At 37.2% G+C, this 21,126-nt stretch overlaps 1 protein-coding gene across 2 annotated transcripts; it reads right to left on the bottom strand.

The window, feature by feature from the left end:
- Positions 1 to 1,217: 1,217 nt before the first annotated feature.
- Positions 1,218 to 20,232, bottom strand: RBM45 (RNA binding motif protein 45). 2 transcript variants are annotated; one of them, XM_082841180.1, is made up of 11 exons: positions 19,856 to 20,232; positions 15,692 to 15,814; positions 13,700 to 13,826; positions 11,421 to 11,543; positions 10,436 to 10,615; positions 7,252 to 7,381; positions 6,997 to 7,081; positions 6,636 to 6,799; positions 4,892 to 5,092; positions 1,622 to 1,653; positions 1,218 to 1,456 (listed from the first exon to the last, which is right to left on the bottom strand). In XM_082841180.1, the coding sequence occupies exons 1-9, from the start codon at positions 20,153 to 20,155 to the stop codon at positions 4,900 to 4,902; spliced, it is 1,425 nt and encodes a 474-aa protein (XP_082697306.1). In that variant the 5' UTR covers positions 20,156 to 20,232; the 3' UTR covers positions 1,218 to 1,456; positions 1,622 to 1,653; positions 4,892 to 4,899. The 2 variants fall into 2 exon arrangements, with proteins under 2 accessions (XP_082697306.1, XP_082697305.1); XM_082841179.1 differs by lacking the exon at positions 1,622 to 1,653.
- Between the last annotated feature and the right edge of the window lie 894 nt (positions 20,233 to 21,126).

Below are 21,126 nucleotides of genomic sequence, written 5' to 3'. Positions count from 1 at the left end.
AAAAAAGGATTTTAATTTTTCAGCAGAGAAATGTCCAAGTATGAAATATGCTATTATGCTCAGTGAATTTAATCTTTTCACTATTTTTAATTTAACTCAGGATGTGAAAGGCATAATGCGGAGGTAATTGAGTGATGTTTTAACAACTGCATGCCATTTAATGTCTATTTTTTTTAAGGTGCCAAACTCTTGACTTAGATATACCTTTTCTGATACATATCATTCACCTCAAGAGCAGATAAAATTTTTTTCTTGGATTTTCAAAATACAAGCAGAGTAGGCTCCTCATTTTTAATCTTTTATGAAATGACTATTCTTCCTATCATAGTCTGTTCTGAAAATTGCTTATATATCATATCTTTGGAGTGGTCATTATGTTCTGTACTTATAAATGGAAAATGTCCACCTACCAAAGCCATTGATATTTATTTAAACATATTATCAGTGATAATTTAAATTTTTTTTCCCTTAGCACCACGGCTCTAAAATCTTGAAAGGGACTTCCCTGGAGGCATAGTGGTTAAGAATCTGCCTGCCAATGCAGGGGACATGGGTACGAGCCCTGGTCTGGGAAGATCCTACATGCCGTGGAGCAACTAAGCCCGTGCACCACAACTACTGAGCCTGCGCTCTAGAGCCCACGAGCCACAACTACTGAGCCCACGTGCCACAACTACTGAAGCCCGCACCTAGCGCCCCTGCTCCACAACAACAGAAGCCACCACAATGAGAAGCCTGCGCACTGCAATGAAGAGTAGCCTCTGCTCGCCGCAACTAGAGAAAGCCTGCTTGCAGCAGCGAAGATCCACAGCATACAAAAATTAAAAAAAAAAAAAATCTTGAAAGATCTGTACAAGATTACCAACAAACTGTTGTATCTTGGTATAAAAAAATCATTTCTAATGATATGTCTTTTGGCTCTTGCTTTAGAGTAAGTGTAAGGAGCCAATCTATATGTGTAGGTTGAGTAGCAATTATATTTTATTGAATCTAAGATGCAACTGATTGAAAACACATCTTTATGTTCCACTAAGAAAGAAAAAAAGAGGTTGTCAATTACAGTAATGGATATCAAAATATTTCCAATGTCAGAAGTGTAAAAATGTGCATCTCAAAATCAATGAAATATGTCATTTAGTCAAATTCTAAACACTGACTTTCAAGTTTTTTCATTTCTGATCTTTTACATAAATAAGGCATGATTTAGTTAAGCAAAGAAAACTTTATTTCTGCCACACATAACAACATATTGCTCTAAGAAACAACTACTATATTAGTTTTAGCATTAACGTGTGGTTTAAAAATACATGTCAACAATTCCTGCTCCCCAAGACAAAACAATGCTGTGCAGAGACTATCAGGTATGTGAAAAAAAAAAGCCGTCAACTGTCCACAAGGAGTGCGTCCAGTCACATTTTCAGTCAGTCAGCTGAGGATTATGTCATTAGTCTTTGTTCTGTAGAAAGAACACAACACAAGTATGAAAATCATCACCTGAAAGGAAATAGCTGTTGTATATAGTATACCTAAAAATGTTAGGAGTTATTCCTTTATTTCGTATACACAATGTTACCTGCTTAATTAATCATAGATGCCCCCAAATAAGCAAAACTAAACTTACTCAGAAGGATGATGCAAGCAGGTACTGAATTTCTGGAGGGAAAATGTTGTAAATTAATACAAAAATCATGCATGTGAGGATGACAGCTTTGGGTTTTATCCCTACACACCAGGCTGATGAGTGGGTGTTCGTAACTGTCTTCTTAACCATGAGTCCAACTAGAGCATGTACGCTCAAATATTTTGTTCTTTTGGGTAGCTAAACTCAACTAACCATAATTGTTCAATCATAATTGAGGGACAAGGATAAAATTCAGAGGGATTTTCCTCAAAACAATATGTCAAGATAGAAAACATAGGAAGTGAAAAAAGTGACAGTTGTACAAACCGTTTTATGTGATTAAAAAAGAAAGAAATGGACCTATAAAAAAACACACACACAAAAATCAGAATGCTCTAAAATACTAAAATTTCTGTTTTCCTCAAATAGAAGAAGAAACATATTTTGCACATCAGATCCACCTCAAAATAGAACTCAGCTATTTTCAAAGTGATATTCTTAGACCAGTTTCTTCTCCTATTTCCTAGTCATGGCTCAGTTAATCCTAGGCTTACTCCTCAGAGACAAAAGGAACTAGCCTTCATGAGTAGTGTTCGTGTTCTCTTAAAATTAAAGAAACAAATGAAAAAGTGGCCCCGTCTCCCCTAAAATCTTCAATGGTTACAATCATGTAAAACTTAGAAAAGTCTTTCATACTATCTTATTGAACCTTAAAATAATATATTATTTAACGTACCAACAAAAGAGGTGAATCTCATTATGAAGTCCATGGTAAATGGGGATTCGAAGCAAAAATAAAAAAAGCCGTGCTGCAACTAGAAGACATTCAAAACCAATATAGCTCATTATGTCCTACCATTTTCAACTAATCTGACCCTACTTTACCTTTGCCCTGAATATGTATAACAGCTCAATAAAGGGAAAAAGGATAGATTTATATTTCATGACTAGTCATGCTGAAGAATATGCACTTCCTCTAATGTAGGGAATTGGATGAATGCATATCACTTAAATGTGATATTATAAAGCTTCATTCTCACACACTTGCTGGCCAGAAGGTAGTTTTGTATCATTAATCTTAGTTTCTGATTGTTTTGATGAGATGACATAAAGGTTTCACTGAAGTCACCAATGCACGAGTTTAGCTCACACTTTCAAAGCATATTAAAATTTTATTTTATAAGGAATTTTACTGACTCATTTTCTCTCAATAACCCTATGGAAAAACTCGGCCTCAGAAAGGTGAAAAGATCTGCCAAATCATAGTTAAGTGTCAGAGCTGGAACTCCAACTCAGATCTTCTGATTTTAAGTCTAATATTCTCTATACTATATAAATAATTATTTTAAAAAAGGCTCAATCACAGGAGTAATTTATATATTTTCCCCATACTAAGAAGTTAGTATTATTGTCCTTTTTTAAGGACAAAGATTCTTTGAGTAAGAGTAAGAATTGTTATCTATATTTTGAAAGACTCACAGACATGAATAAGCAGTTTTGTATGCTATTTTAGAAGACAGCTTGTGTAAAGAGAATTCAGTTCTTAACGTTTTATTTGCAAACACAAAAAACTGCTTTGTTATAAGAAAGACTTGCTAATTCTTTTTCACTGGCAAATTTAATATTTCTGAATTGTATGAAGTAATGGGAGTGGATTTTGTAATTAAATAAAACATTTGAAAACATTTCTAAATTGAGATTATTCATAATGGGCCCAAAAGGCACTTCGTATTGACAACTGCCTTCTGTAAGGAGGAACTAATCACTTGACTTGCTCTATAGAGGAAAGGTCATCAGCAGTTAGAATTCAGACAATTCATTTTGATACTTCCTAGTTCTCATAATTGGTCAGAAAGAAAACCTGGTGAAAAGAAAATTGCTTTCAAGTAAGTAACTTCAAACTGACTCTAAAGTACTTGCCAACTGCTATTATTTGACCAGCAGTGGACTTGGGAAGCTTGTGTGTGTGTGGGAATGGGGAAGCTCTCAGCTTCCCCTGAAACTCAGGATTCATTTCCAGAATGAAAAAGTGAAAGAATCGAACATTTCTAACTTTCAATAATGTTTCTCCAAACCGTTGAGATGTGAGCTGTCCTAGATATAGAAATTTAGGTTTGATTTCTTAAAACTAAAAGAAAAAGGAATTCATAAGGCTGTATGTAGCATTATTTATAATTGACAAGAGTTTCTGGAAATTGTCAAGGTTATTTTTGAAAATATATATATGCACATGAGAGTATTTTCTGAACGTGCAGTTTTAATGTACAAACTCACAAATATGAGTGCAGAAAAACACCAACGTTTAGGTTCAAAAGGTTCAAAAAGATGCATTACAATTGACCCTTGAACAATGTGGGGGTTAGGGGTGGCTACCCTCCACACAGTTGAAAATCTGAGGATCACTTATCATGGGCCCTCCATACACGCAGATACTCCTTACCCACGGTTCTGCATCCACAGATTCAATCAACCTCGGACCCAACCAACCTCAGATCATGTGGTACTGTAGTATTTACTACTGAAAAACATCCACATGTCCACAGTGGACCCATGCAGCTCAAACTTGTGCTGTTCAAGGGTTAACTGTATTTGGTATTGCTTTTCAGGCATTTCACTAGTGAATGTCAAGACATTCTTTATAAAGACTGTCATAAATTACCTCAATTCATAACTCAAAACATTAACTGTTCAAGTTAAAAATCTTTAGAAGTATTCCAATTTTAAAGTTTATGTAACCATATAGTAAAGTCCAATTCTTAATAGCAAAGACATTCACACACACACAGACACACACACAAATACCATTTAATTTTCTAAACTGAAATCTGATTTTATTTTATAGGATAGACATTCTCCCAGTAAACATCAAAAACATTTTTTAAGTTTAAAAAGTTCAAGTTTAGGGCTTCCCTGGTGGCGCAGTGGTTGAGAGTCTGCCTGCCAATGCAGGGGACATGGGTTCGTGCCCCAGTCTGGGAAGATCCCACATGCCGTGGAGCGGCTAGGCCCGTGAGCCATGGCCACTGAGCCTGCGCGTCCAGAGCCTGTGCTCTGCAACGGGAGAGGCCACAACAGTGAGAGGCCCGCATACCCAAAAAAAAAAAAAGTTCAAGTTTAAAAAATATACTGTAAAATTATCAGCACAGTGCTTTTAAGCCACAGTGCTTTTAACCAACAACTTGTAAATCCTTAAAAAGAAACTCTATACATATTCCTTTCGTTACACTATTTAGCCAATGTGTTTTAGAATTTAGATTAAAAAGAGCATACCTCAAGAATCAGTAAGTTCTTTGTCGTTTGTTAGATTCTTCTCTTGGGGAGTCTGCCAGCATAACTTTAAGTCTGACTCCATTCAGGATCTTTCCATGTAAAGTAGTAATGGCATCATTAGCACTTACTCTATCTGCATACTTGGCATACCCCACATTTTTTCCTGACACAAGGTAAACTTCGATCAGGTTACCAAACCGACTGAAACAAAGTAAAAAAAAAGATCAACTGAAATTGATAAGTAAAGATGCTCAGGTCTAAAAGTTGGGGTCCATTCTGGACTCCTTTTTTCACTCCTTTTCCCACATCCAATCTCTAATAATGTCAATCTTTCTTCTTAAACATTTCCTCTATCAGTCAATTTCTCCTCATTATCACTCAGATCTCTCCTCATTCTGACCATCATTATCTTTTTCTTAGTTTACTCTAATACCTTCTTCACTAGTTTACCTGCCCCCTGGGTTTATCCTTCTCCAATCTATTCTCTATCCTGTCTTCTGAGTGATCTTTCTAAAACACAAATATGATCATTTCCTCCCTAAAAGTCCCTTCAGCTGCTCTTCATGCCTCCAGGGTAAGGACAAGCTCCCTAATATAGCTTGTGGGCCTTTCTTGACTTGGGTCCTTGTCTTCTGCAGCTTCATCTTCCCTCAGTCTCTCAAATCCCATATTCCAACAACCTCCTTCCACGTTCTCTCCGGCAGGTATAACCACCCACACGCCCAGCTTTCTTCCCTGGTTAAATTATTTGTATCCTCCAGGCCTCCACTATACCTTGCTTCTTTCAATAAGTCTCCTCTGAGTTTCCAAGGCAGATGCCCCTCCTATGTATTTCACAGACTGAATACTCCTTTTCACCACACAACCTCTCTAGGTTGTAATTTCCTATTCACTTATCTGTCTCCTACATGTGATTAGTTCTAAGAGGACAAGAACTAGTACATCTTGTTTACGTAATATAATGTTTGTTTACACAATGTCTCTGGCACTTAGCACAGTGACTGCCTGGTACAGAGGAGAGGTTAAAAAAATAAACGAAATAAATTGGTTAAATAAAAATCAAAATACTTGAACCACATCACTGATATTTTGTGAAGTTCTTTAACAAGCTTTCTATCTATCTTTTAAATAAATTTGCTAACATTGTAAGGCAAATAGGAAAAAGACCAAAAAGAAAAAGTTAAGGTTAAAGAAGTTACATTAAAAACAAACAAGACTCTTCCCCCCTTTTACACTTATTTTATATACGTACATACACACACACACACAAACACACACACACACACTCTTCCCTACAATCAAGTAATTGTTTACTCAATGTAGTTATATAATCTTTAAGGGTCCAATAGAGTGCTGACAAAATAGAAGATGCTTAATAAGCACTGCTCAGCTGAATTCTAGAGGACAGGTCTATGCAGATGTATCTTCTATTAAGAAACAAATGATTTGTTCATTCTATGTATGCAACTTTTCAAAACAATACTCCATGTTTTATGTCTTCAAAACAAAATAAAAGGAAATTCTGTGTGGAGACTTATGACATGTAAGTAACAAAGAAGAGAAGGAAATAATTATATATTTTAAAAGGTGATATAAATAAGAACTTTTTTAAACCACAGAACGAATCATCTGTACCTGAAAGGTACCGCACACAGGAAGCTTCAAGAGTGCAAGGCTGCTTAAATGACTGGTTTAAATAAATTATATTATTTAAAAATGTAACTCTGTGGAATTGAAATCTTACCAGAATATATCCTCTAGTACATCTAAAGGTAAAGGATGTGGATTAAACACAATAAAAAGTCTTTCTTTCACCGGAGTTTCAGGAGGGGCTTTTTTTTTGCATGACGGAAGTACAACATCTGTCTGGATTTGAGGCAGCTGTGATCCAGAACTTCCTCCAAATTGCTGTTGAAGAATTAGGTTCAAAACAAAAAAAAAGAAAAACTGCACTTTAGGGATTTTTAAGTCAAGAGCTAAAGAGATGTGTATCATGGCACCTATGTGGTCTTTTACTATATCTCTGAAAATTTTCTTACACAGGTAATAAACAAAGGCCACATTTATTTTATACTACTGTGAAGGTTAAATTCTTACCTACTTACCAGAAATTGCTGCTGACTTGGGTTATTCCACACCATTGATGCAAGCTGTGCAGCTACCATCTGCGTTGCCATTTTTCTAAGGAGACTGGAGATAAGAACTGGTAATACACAGAAAACTAGAAATATTCAGTCTCTAAACAGTAACTTCTTTTGTGTGACTTCCTCACCTGAGAGGTCAATTCTATTTTTATTCTCCAAGTCATATCATGTATATCCAAAGCTTGGCTTTAGGCTAGCTCCTGGAATGGTACTTACTCTGATGCATTACTCCCATCATCAATGAAGGAAACACCTATCCGATTCCCAGGAGGATACTGAAATCCATGTAACTTGTATTTTGCATAAATAGCAGAAGCTACATTAAAATACTGAACCACTCCATGACCTAAAACAAAGCAGAGAATATACGCGAATTAGAAAAAAAGCAGATTCAGTATCTAAAGTTTGTGTTGCCATAAGAATGAAACAATAGAGAAAAACCCTAATATCACACAATTAGTAAATATATAATCAAATGTGTCAGAAAACCAAGTTCTGTTATACATGTGTTCAATAGCTGTGTTCCTATAGAGCAAAGTATAAACCAGATGTTGGTAAAAATATGAACATGATATTTTTAAAAAAAATGGTATCATTAGCTTAAGTTCTGTCCAATGAATTTAATTTTAAGACCTTGGCTTTTCTTATATGACAGAGATACAGCTAAAAGCCAACCAGTTTTTCTTAAAATTTTCATTCTTTGAAATATACTTTGAAATTCTAAAATTTTCCCTATCATAGTAAGAAATGAAATGAGAAGTGATATATGAAAAGAATATATAGTCATCTTGGCTAGCTGAAGTGGTAGACAGATAAAAAGTGATATATGTAGTAAAACCAAAAAGCAGGGTAACAGAGGGTTTCAGATCAAAAGTCACATATTTCACATTCCTTTGAAGAGCTTTTAGCTAAGGGGATAGATTTCAATTCAGGAAGGTGATGCTACAGGGGGGGGAAATTTTATACAGGAGCCCTTACATGGCAAGCCCAGGAGCTTGTAACACAACCAAAAGGTTTTCACAATACATTTACACTATAACTCACTTTGGGAAAAACAATGTTTTAATTTAATGTTCCTCTCTAAATCTAAGCATCTCAACATTTTAATGAAATTGAAACTCAGGAGCAAATGAACATATAAAACTAATTCAAATAGGATTCTAACTATATAATACCTCTATTAATAAAAAGGTGTTCCAATGATACACATATTTATCAGACACATCCAACCAGAGAAACAATAGAGAAGGTAAAGGAACAAATACATTTCAAAGTACCAGATAAAAAGGAAAGAAAATACAAAACAAATAGAATTACATATGAATATAATAACAGATATGCCAAAACCCACAAAATGTGCACCTTAGAGTCACAACAAAGAATGACAGCAGGGACTTCCCTAGTGGCCCAGTGGGTAAGGCTCTGAGCTCCCAATGCAGGGGGCCCAGGTACGATCCCTGGTCTGGGAACCAGATCCTGCATGCACGCCACAGCTAAGAGTCTGCATGCCACAACTAAGAAGTCCACAAGCTGCAACTAAAAAGGATCCTGCATGCCACAATTAAAAAAGATCCCACATGCTGCAACAAAGATCCTGCATGCCACAACTAAGTGCTGCAACAAAGATCCTGCATGGGGCTTCCCTAGTGGCGCAGTGGTTGAGAGTCCGCCTGCCGATGCAGGGGACACGGGTTCGTGCCCCGGTCCAGGAAGATCCCACATGCCCCGGAGCGGCTGGGCCCGTGAGCCATGGCCACTGAGCCTGCGCGTCCGGAGCCTGCGCGTCCGGAGCCTGTGCTCCGCAACGGGAGAGGCCACAACAGTGAGAGGCCTGCGTACTGCAAAAAAAAAAAAAAAAAGATACTGCATGCCACAACTAAGACCCAGAGCAGGCAAAATAAAAATAAATAAATTATTAGTAAAAAAAAAAAAAAAGACTGATAGCATAAGACTGGGTTAAAGTTGGAGATGGTACAAAGTAGGTCAATGACTTTTTAGTAGGTCCTGCTAAAAGACCAGTGCTGGGTAGAGTAATATTGATTATGCGGGAGTGTCTGTATGAAGGGTGTGGACACTCTAGGTCAGTCAGTCTATATAATCTGACTCATCTATTTCCCCTCAACATCCATAAAAAGACACCCTAAAATGACTAAATCAAGTATATCTATAGTACTGGAAGAGATGCCAAGTATGATTTCTCTATACCACCCCTCACCTCCAATTCTTTAAAAACCAACAAACTGAGTGCCTATTATGTGCCAGGACTTGCAGTAGATATCTTATATATATTATTTCTAATTCTTATCTAACCCTGGCATAGAAGGTACTAATAATCCCATTTTACAGATGAGGAAAGAGAGACTAGATAGAATAAGCAATTTGCTAAGGTCTTACAACTATGTGTCATTGTTGGGATTTGCACCTGAGTTGGCTGCAAAATGGAATGCCAACCTTTTGCCATTACGCCACTAGGGCATTTTAAAAAAGCCTTAAAAAAATCAAAAGGCTTACAAGAATACGAAGATTAACCTAACATAGATAATAGGTTTAATCAATGAACCAGTTACCAAGTTCAAATGGCTGATATTAGAGTCTTGCTTCTATTAAGAGTGGGGAGAAGCAGAGAGAGAAGTAGGGCAATTAAAATGCTTGAAATGGGAAAAATGCTTGAAAAGGGAAGGAGCTCCATTTTGAGGTATAAAGTTTAAGAAAAAGAGACTTAGGGAAGAGGAAAAAACTTTAAGCGTTTTATCACTTTGCCTAGCATTAATGAGAAGTACAGAAAGAGACCCTATTCTAAAGTATTTTTGTTGTACAACTGGAAACAGAGAATGCTCTATTTTATGGGCGTTAAAACAGTTTTAAAAAAATAAATGACTATAAAGTAGATGTATTCCCAGGGATTTGTTTATTGAGGTATCACTATATTTGAAAGTTTAAGGTAGAGAAAAAAGAAACAAAAAACTGTCACACAAACAGTATCTGACATAAAAAGTGCCATTGGAACAAACGAACTTATTTACAAAACAGAAGTAGAGTCACAGATGTAGAAAACAAACTTATGGTTACCAGGGGGAAAAGGTGGGGGGAGGGATAAATTGGGAGATTGGGATTGACATATATACACTACTATCTATAAAAAAGATAACTGATAAGGACCTACTGTATAGCACAGGGAACTGTACTCAATACTCTGTAACGACATATATGGGAAAAGAATCTAGTAAAGAGTGGATATATGTATATATATAACTGATTCATTTTACTGTACAGCAGAGAGTAACACAACATTGTAAATCAAGTATACTCCAATAAAAATTAAAAAGAAAAAGTGCCACTGGAGGAAAGCCAGTTTAATAAAACACAGTATATTAAAAAATAATACAGACATTATTTTTACCATAATTAGAATACGGATCTCGTTGAACTTCACAGTATTCCAACCCTGGTACTATATCAAAAATGCTGAAAAGCTGCTCTTCAGTGAAAGGAACTCTTGATACAACTGACAGACGTTTGGAGATGGATTCCTGGCCTCTGTTGTCATTCTTGTCAAAACTTGAAAATTCAGATTGTTGTTCTCCAACGATATATTAAAAAAAAGCAAATCTTTAAATTTCTATACATTCAGAGATTCATTTAACATTTTAGATACTAGAAAATAAAATGAAGTGTCATTAAGTCCTCTGCATTGAACAAAGGCATTGTCTTTTGTAATATGCTCTTGGTCATCAGCACTATCAGGAGAGACAAGGACAAGAAAACAGACAACGCTCCCCATTTCCCTGCCTTGATACAGAAATATAAGCAGAAATGTGTAGTGTAATTTCACAGGAATACGTTTACTATGCAAAACTGCAAAATATGGCAAGTGTTTCACCTAAAGGGAAGTTTATGCCGAATAACATTTACAGGTCTTACTTTCATCATTCATGTTCCCCCTTTTCTAACTTCTACTTTTGTCATTCCTCTCTTTTCTCTAGCCCTAATTTTAAAGCAGCAGTAATTTAGGGATAAAATTTTAGGATTCATACTGAGGGGATAACTGTATATGTCTTTCATATTTCTTGGTCAGCTGCCTACAAGCAGCAGCTCACCCCCCCAAAATGGCAGTGTAACACTGCCACTGACAGTGACATAGTGTAACACTTAGATAATCCATAACTAACCACAAAAAACTATAATTGGAAATAAGTTAAACAAAATAAGCATTAAATAATGACATTAGGTGTCATGACCAACTTCTTGAAAGAAAAAAAAACCTATAAATTCTTTTATTCACTACGTGAACTTCAGACTGCTGATAAAAGAGTATTAAAAAAAAAACCCTCCAAATCAGATTGCATACACTACTTATGCCATTAAAGTAAAGATAGCCCACTTACCAAATGGAAACATATTCACTCTAGGTTCATGTCCCAAAGTCTCCTGCCTCATATTACTATAATAATCTTGTTCTGAGGATTCAGATGCTTTATTTTTAGGTTCAGCCAAGATTGCCCTAAAACCTAAAAAAGAGAATCCATAAATTTCAAACTTTATAGCAAATTTAACACACCTACAAATATACTTGATTGCTAGTGCTTGACTTAGTTTTATAATTGTATAAAACAAAATCTACACAAACAACCATCTCTACCAGACATACTTCCTTGCTTTTTGAAAGATGGCAAGGAGTAAATGAGAAACAGCAAGAATCCCAAATTATGGGTCAATGTAGACATGAAAGATCAGCAATTCTATTCTATCCTTTCCAGTCTCCCTCTACGACAGATGACATCATCATTCATTCTCTCAGGCTTTCCAACATCAAAATCCAATAGTGCTTCTTCACACCCAACTGTCATCAAGATTCTTCCTTTGAAATATACTTAGATGTTATCTTTCACTCCAACTTCCCTGACTCTGTTTTAAAATTAGATTCTCGTCAATTAATTACAACCCTTCAACTGATCGCTTTGCCTCTGGATCAAGAGTTTTAACTATGTACACCAGCAACGATGAGCTTCAAAAGGTGGGAAGGTTCATGAACCCTCTGAAACTTTAAACATAATGCTTATTCATATGTGCACATGGGCATATTTCAAGGGAGAAGGTTCACAGCTTTCATCATATTATTCAGTGGTTCCAAAAAGGATAAAATGAGCCTCTTTGAATTCTTCCTCTGGAAATCCACTCTTGATACTGTGGTTAGATCAACTGTGCTGAAACAGTTTTTGTTATTTTTCTCCTTTTAAAACAATCTACAAGGGATTTTTCTAATGTGGACTAAGCTTGAACTCTTCATCACCTCCCGTGTACGGTTCCAATGTACCTAGATTACTCTGTCCTTGTTTCTCAACAGGAATACCAAGCTTTATTCAGATTGTTGCCTTCATGCTATTAAGCAAAGACGTTTATTTCTAGCTCTGTGTCTTTACTAACATTGCTCTCATCTTCTGCCCTGCCTACTCTACACCAGTTGCAAATCCTACCTCCAGATGTATTCCCATGCTCATTTGGTGCACTTGTTTTTCACCATTGATAGGCTATATCACATAGTCCTGAACATTTTCTCATTTGGCAAATTTTTATTGAGTCTACTATAAATGGCAGTATCTTTGCTAGAGATCTCAATAAATCTTAATTGAGTACTACTCAACTGAGTACACTACTATATCGAGTACTACTAACAGCAGTACTAGGTACTTGGGGTGACAGCAACAGATAAATAAGACATAGAGCTTTAAAAAATCTATTATTCCTTAACTATTTTTTGCCTATTAGATCTCGGCTACCCAATATAGCTGTCAATTCCTTAAATGCCCAGCGTTGCTATATATTCCATTTGTATCCCTCTACTTATATTGGTGAGTATACCATAGGTACTCAGTTAATGTTGGTTGACTGAGAAATTTAGAAGGATCTGAGAGAAAATTTTGGTGTATACCTTAGGGTTATCTAAGAGTTCTACTGATTAACAATAATCATTTTCAGTATGTATCTATTTTTATAATATCCTGAAACCCACTAACTGAATTATTCTACATCTCATTTCTAAGGGTCAATATAACTAGAAGTATGACAACAAAGAATATTTTCCTTGGCCTCTTTAGAATTCTTATTCTTCAGAATGTACACCAGCAACAGCAGAAGATCCGAATAATGTCACTCTACCTTGAAATTAACCCAATGTGTATTTACTTCACAATGCTAGCAAACTTTAAAAATCCTATCCTTATTATTTATATGTTTATTAGTATACCTAATTCTATTTAGGGTTTAGGTCAAATATAAACAAATATTACAGAATACTTGAATTTCTTTAAAATATAAAGAATATTAAAAAAAAACCCAACCTGAAAGGGTTGGTCAATTTTTTAATACTTAAAATTCTAAATAATTTAATAAACCCCAAAACCCTGTAGAAATAATAACCAAAGTAGGACAACAGCATTTTCACTGAGTTAATGCAGTTGCTCATATTTTTTAAGATAGTGCCTCAATGAAAGCCTAATCACAGCCCCCAAATTATTTTCATCCTAGGACTATATATATTTAAACTCCCATTGCTGAGATTAAATTAGCAGGTATGGCTATTAGCACAAACCAGTATTAGATTATAATTAGAATAATTCGAATTTTTTCAAATGTCTATTACAATGATAAATGAACACATCCTTACTTCGATCACAGTTTTCTATTGCTTGGGCAGCCTGTGATGGTTTTAAGTATCGAACATAGCCCAAGCCTTTACTTTCTCCAGTTACTTTATTCTTAATAATGCTGCAATACTCGATATCTCCATACACCTATGAGAGTTAAAAGAAATGATCTTAGAGGAGTCAAAATTAATAACTGAACAGATTTCAGAACTAACTTAAAATTTACTTGTTCTTCTTGCTTACAAAAAAAGAAATCAGAATTTATAGCTACTTTTAATAATGGAATAAAAATGTCACAAACTAATGAGGCACTAGAAAAATAACCATAATGATGATAAAACCAAATAATAACATAACCAAAATAAAGATACTTTTTATTTACTGAGCATTTGCTTTACGTATATCACTTTATTGTTATAACAGCCCTTCAAGGATATATATATATATCATACTGCTTATTTCATAGACCAGGAAGCTGGGCCTTAGAGAAATCAAATAACTTGCCAAAGTCATGGAGGGAGAGCAAAAATTTGTACATGGTCTGGAAAGCTCCAAAGTCTTGCTCAGTGTTGGTTAAGAGCAGAGGCTCTGGAATTGAACCTTCTTTATTTTAATCTTGGTGCAGCCACTTATTAACTGGGCAGTTGCCTATCTCCTTAGCTGTTAAATGGGGCTAATAGCTGTACCTACCTCATAGGGTTGTCTTAAGGGTTAAAAGAGCAAGTACACCTAAAGCGCATATACAGGGTCTGGGACATAGTCAGCACTCAGTAAATATTAGCTATAATTATTTATCTACCTTCTAACACGAACATAAATGATTGTGTATACTTTTGAAGGAGTGCCTCTTGAAGTACATTTTTAAAATACATTGGTTCACGCAGAAAGTTAATACTCCATGTGAGAAATATGTGGTAAATGTTTACTTTTAATGTGGAAGAAATACGGGATATAAATTCTTACTGTTTATTATTAATTTTATAAAATTTTCATGTAACCGTTAGTAACTTAAATACTATATATGTATTTAAAAATGCCACATTTGTTCAGTCAGAGAAAGATAAAAGTTTATAAGTATATAAGGTAAAAACTTTATTCTTACTATTGAAGGAAGTATGGAATATATATATACTGGGTATTTGTTATTTTTGAAGTATTTTATTCAATCCTCGGTTGGGGTAGGATAGAGGAAGTTTGAAAATTACTTTTTACTACTTGTTTTCTTTCTTGCTTGTTGTCCACATGATTCAGTACTGGGAAGATTAGTAGAAAAAGAATAAAAAATTACAACTCAAGACAATTTAAAAATTGCTTTTTAATAGTTTTTGTGAAAGTGTGTCACTGCTTATAAAAGTCAATGGCTAAAAAGAAATTTTAAATTGTCTCCAAATTTCATTGACTACAATCTAGCTATAGTTCAGAGTTGTAGGTAGTTTTTTTTTTTTCTTTAAATATAATTCCTTCAGAGGTCTAATTTTAAAACAAAAACTATAGAGGATAAGTCTTTCTGTGAATAAGTTCATCAACATGCCACAGACTTGTAACAAATGTGAGATAATACAGTTCACACACTCAAGCTTGCCTGCCCCACCTCTCCATGAGAGGCAATAGAGAGGAGTGCTAAGAGGGTGCTTTGAAAATTTCAAGACCAAGAGCAGGCTCTGGATTCAGACACCCTGGGCATAAATCTTGGCTCCATCACCTACTAGGTAGGAGACCTTACTTAAAACTCTGAGCTTTATACTTCATTTTCCTGAATCTGTATTTTCATTAAAAGGGGGGAAAAACACCATCATCAATATTTTCCAGGTTTTATATATTTTTAAAAACTTAACTTATTTTAGTTTTAATATTTAATAACTAGATTGAAATAGATGACTTAAAAACAGTTATTTAATTCTCCACCACCAATCTAATGATCTAACTCAAACAAAACAAGATTTAGTAATTGTACAACCAATGTAAGACTGTAAGTTATCAAGAACCCTAGCTGATTAGAAAATGTTAAGTACCTTAAATTTTTCCCGTAGATCTTCTTCTGTGTAGGACTTTGGTATCATAACAAATATTCTTGTAAGTTCTTCATCTTCAACATCTCGGTGACTTCCAGATGATCTGGACTGAGCAATGAAAACCTAAGAAACAAACAAAACCCAAAGAATAATGCGGAAATATCAGTCAACTGTTTTCCTACTCCTTAAGAATACTTACTTCATTATTAGTATGGGATTCATGTTAGGTTAAATGCAATGTAATAGCGTCTTATCAAAAAACATTTTGCTAAAGCAATCTTTATTGCAATGACTTTTTATGAGATAACACTGATCTTTGCACTTTTTTTCCGAATTCTTTTTTCCTTTGTATTTTTTTTACCAAGAGCAATAGTCAGTGCACTGAAAGAGAGCAACAGTCAGTGCAATAGTCAGTGCACTGAAAGAGAACGTGTACTCTGCGCTTGTTGGGTAGTGTTCAATAAATGTCAAATATAGTTGATTAATAGTGTTATTAACATGTCATATCCTTACTGATTTTGTCTACTTTTTCTGTCAGAGACTAAGAGGAGTGTAAAAATCTGAATATGAATTTCTCTCTCCTTTTAGTTCTATTAATAATGCTTCATGTATTTTGAAGCTCTATTATTGGTTACATAAACATCTGGAATTGTTATGTACTTTTTGATTGATATTTTTATTTTTAGGAAATTATTCTCTGTTAATACCCTTCCTGTTGAAGAGCATTTTGTCTGATATCACACCAGCTTTTTCTATCCTTTTACTTTCAACCTCTTTGTATCTTTATACTTAAAAGTGCATCTCTTGCAAACAGCATTTAGTTTGGCCTTTTAAAAAAAAATCCTGACAATCCCTGCTTTTTAATAGGAGTGTTTAGCCAATTTATGTTTAATTTAATATTGATACAGTTGGGTTTAAGTCTAGATGGTCATATTTTTAATTGTTTGCTTTCTAATATTAATCCTTAAAAAAAGGTAACATGATCATATTCTGGATCATCTCAGTTACCACCTGAATGACTTATGTGAGCAAGAAAATGCACAGAATGGACTGAGGCTCTATTTTTCTATTAGTAATTTAGTTTTATTGAAATATTATCTGTGACACTAGATTATTACCTGGAATTTAATTTGCTTTGTGGTATTGCTTTAATTTAATTCATAAAATTGCTTTGGTTTTATATTATTCCAGAGGAATGTAAAATCTTTGACTATGATTGTGGATTTGTTTCTAGAGCTACAAGCATAAGAATTTTAACGGCTACTCTTATTTTTTATAACTTGTAGAAATTATTGAAATATTATCTGTGACACTAGATTATTACCTGGAATTTAATTTGCTTTGTGGTATTGCTTTAATTTAATTCATAAAATTGCTTTGGTTTTATATTATTCCAGAGGAATGTAAAATCTTTGACTATGATTGTGGATTTGTTTCTAGAGCTACAAGCATAAGAATTTTAACGGCTACTCTTATTTTTTATAACTTGTAGAAATGTAATAAAAATAATGTAAATCACCAGACAGGGCCCTTGAGTATTTTTTTCCTTTCTTCTTCTTCTTTGTCTTTAAAGGGGGGCTGTATACCATTCAGTATGAGAAAACCTGAACCTATGGAATTCCAGAGGAGAAGGGAGCAACTAAAAGGACAAAGAATTTATAGAGCCACGGGATTTTAGAAATATTGAAAAATAGGGTCATTATGTTTGCTTGGAAAACAGGTGTCACAGAGGTGTAGAACCTTGCTTACAAGATACAGCTGGAGATACACCCCTAGATAGCATCTACTTCCAGTTATTCCTTTGATAAACTTATACCACATGCCAAGCACTGTATAAGGTATTAGTAGTAGAGTATTAAGTAACACAGAAATGGCCCACTAGAAAGTTAGTCCAGTGCATGTATCAGTAATGGATGGTCAATAGGGAAATACAAATAGGGAACCTTTAAGTACAGGAAGACACTAGGAGAAAAAAAGAGTTTCAAGTAAGATTTGTGATTGGAGGTGCCATCAGATCACAAATTTTTAAATTTTAGAAGATTGAAGTATTTCAAATTTCTGATAAAGATGACAATATCTAAGTAGAAAACATGTATAATAATCAACCACCTACTGGATGATTTCTCCTGAGACTTTACGTTCACAGACTATGGCTCTAAATTCTTGCAAAGCTAAGAACTAAGATTTTTCTCTTGTTTTCTAGGTTTACCCTTTTCCTCAAGATAACGTAGCTGATCACTCACAGAATGAGTCTCATTTGGACAATCTTTTCTGGCTGTAGGCCTGGTATTAAAATTTTCTTATTTGTCTTGTAGGGCCTTTGGAACTTTGCAAAAGCAAAGTACATGAGAAACACTGAAGGTGAATTAATTTCACTGGAAATACTGAAAAACAAAACAAAAAACCCCACTACATTCCAGCAGAAGACAGCCCAAGCTGAAGCTGCTGAAGAATGAATTTAGACTGCCTAGCTAAGGCACTAGTGCAACAACCCTCTGGCTGAAACTGAGTGGACAAAAATGTGAAAAACAAAACTTAAGCTTTAATTATCTTTGGGAATCATTTAATTTCTCTGTGGTGAAAAGGGGGGGATACATTTTAGTGCTGGAACTTTTACTTCTCTTGTAGGAATTTAATGAAGGCAAGGGGGGGTCTATAGGTTTCAAATTTGGGGCATTTTGGGGAGTTTCCAAGAAGATCTCTGTGGTTATACTATATTCAAAGTAAAAAAATCCTCCCTGCTAAGATCATAATTGGAAGGAGATGAAAATTATCAACCTAGTGCAGGAGTCAACAAACTTCAGCTTCCTGTTTTTCTACAGCCCATGATCTAAGAATTGCTTTTACATTTTTAGAGGGTTGTTAAAAAACAAAAAGAATGTGTGACAGACTGTGTATGACTCACAAAGCCTAAAATATTTACTGACCCTTTACAGACAAAGTTTGCCACCCTCTGATCTAGTATATACTGTGGCCTTACACTTAATTTCATTGATGATCTGTCCTGACTCAGAGGGTCTGGGAGGTGGGAGGAGAGGGAATGTCTATTGTCTAATGTGTTGTTGGTGTATTCCTAGGCTCCTCTCTTTTATGCAAGAAAGGCCTACAGAGACTGCTACTATGGACAAAGAAGATGTACTGAGGGTTCACCTTGTACTGGCTCTGTGCTAAAAGGAAAGATTAAGTCAAATACCCTCAAAATCACCCTTCCTGCCCTGTGTCAGTATATTAATTTTACAGAGAAGTTAAGTGTAGAAACTTAATATAAATACCACCATTGTTAATTAAGAGTATTCAAAGAGGCATTCAATATTAATACAATTACACTGCCATCACAATGATTTGCCTCTTTTTTTTTTTTAAATTATATACATGCAGGGCTTCCCTGGTGGTGCAGTGGTTGAGAATCCGCCTGCCAATGCAGGGGACACGGGTTCGAGCCCTGGTCTGGGAAGATCCCACATGTCGCGGAGCAACTAGGCCCGTGCGCCACAACTACTGAGCCTGCGCGTCTGGAGCCTGTGCTCCGCAACAAGAGAGGCCGCGACCGTGAGAGGCCCGCGCACCGCGATGAAGAGTGGCCCCGCTCGCCGCACCTAGAGAAAGCCCTCGCACAGAAACGAAGACCCAACACAGCCAAAACTAACTAAATAAATATATATAAAAATTATATACATGCATACTTTGGTACTGGGAAAATGGCTAACAAGGGAGGGCCACAGTTACATGTACTTTTATCAAGTTTTTAAGCACCTTACCTACCTGAGGAAAAGCAAAGTTACTTGTTTTTATACACGGTAAACCGCGAGGTCTGAGGAGGATCAGAGAAGTCCTCAAAGTAGGTCAGGGTCGGAGCTGGGCGGTGGATTAGCGACAGCGGGGGCGCGGGGCTGTCCGGGCACCGCAGCTCTGCAGCCGGAGTAGCCGCAGACGCCTGGTCCGACCCGGGAGCGGACGTTCTCTCTGCATCCCCCATCCCCCCGCACCCCAGTGCAGCCCTGCCGGCAGGGGGTCCGCAAGAACACTCTCTGCAACGCCGTCCTCCCCTCCCCGACCCCCACCCCGGAATGCCAGGTGCTGCCCAGTACGCCCCCGCGAGCGGATGTACCACCCCTACCGCAGCCTGACACCGCCCCCGGGGGCACCCCGACCCGGCCCCCGCACCTTGATGGGCTTGGTGTCGCTGGGGCTGAGGCACTGGCCGTGCATCTCCTCCATGGCCCTGCAGGCCTGCGAGCTGCGGGCAAACTTGACGAATGCAATGCCCTTGGACTCTTTGGTGTGCTTGTCCCGCACCACCCAGATGTCTTGGATCTCCCCGAAGGGCGAGAAGCGCTCCCTCAGCACCGACTCGGGCGTGTACTTGCTGATCACCAAGAAGATGCGGCTGTTGGGCGGCTCGTCCAGGCTGTCCACGCCCGGGCGGAAGCCTCCGCCGCTCGCACAGCTCCCAGCTTCGTCCATGGTGCTCCACTCCGGCGCGGGAGCCAGGCCCGCACCCCTTTACTCCTCCTCGCTCCCGCCGTGCCCGCCACTGCAGCAGCTGCCCACCCAGTCGCAGCCAGCCTCGCGTCCGCTTCCGGAAGACGGAAGGGTCTGGGGCCCGGCGCAGGCCGACCACGCAGGGTGCCGGCTTTGGGGTCGGGGAGCTGCTGCGCCCCTAGCGGCCCGGGGGAGCCTGACGCAGTCTACGGCGCCAATCCCGCGGAGCCAAGGCCCACGCACCAGGTGTGTGATCCTGGTTCCCTGTTGCTATAAGTCTCTGGTGCGCGGGCTTTCCCGTCGCTGGCTCTGCCCCACTCCCAAAGCCCATGGTGTCTTCCCCCAACCTTGCCACCTTGGTCGTAAGCTCACTAGAACAGCTCTATAGGACTGAGTTAAAACGTTCAGCCTTAGAGCTGATCATCCAACTCCAGCCTCATTGTTGAGAAAACTGAGATGAGGAATTGGGGCCCATGGAGTAGCAAAAGGTAATAGAAAAACAAACAACAGAGCCCAAACCAGAAACAACTCCATCTTCTGATCTACTCAACTCCCAGAAGCAACCGTGGGAGGTTTAAGGGCAGAAAGAATGCAGCGCTCAGCTGTGGAACTAGGAGAAATCCTAAGGTGCAAGCAAAGTGGGAAATCTGTACTGACTTCTAAGGCTTGTTGTTAATGGGCCTTGAGGAGAGGTCAGCATAAAACTGGCAGAAATCCAGAAACAAGGCAGTGGCACTGGAATGAACTGAAAGGAACAAACCAGAAAATGGTTCAGGAGCAGAGCTTCTTAAATGTTCAAGTCCAGGGTTACTATGAATGAAAATAGGTAAATACTGTTCATTGGGTGCCAACCGTAAGCCAGGCTCTGTGCAAGGAGATAGACATACAATGCAGAAATGGAAGGACATGATGCCTGCCCTAAGAGAGCTTTTTTTCTATTGTGGAATTCTTAC

This window comes from Leucopleurus acutus (assembly GCF_964270905.1).
Source record: "Leucopleurus acutus genome assembly, chromosome: 6".
Classification (NCBI taxonomy): Eukaryota; Metazoa; Chordata; class Mammalia; order Artiodactyla; family Delphinidae; genus Leucopleurus; species Leucopleurus acutus.
This window is presented reverse-complemented; position numbering and strand designations above follow the sequence as displayed.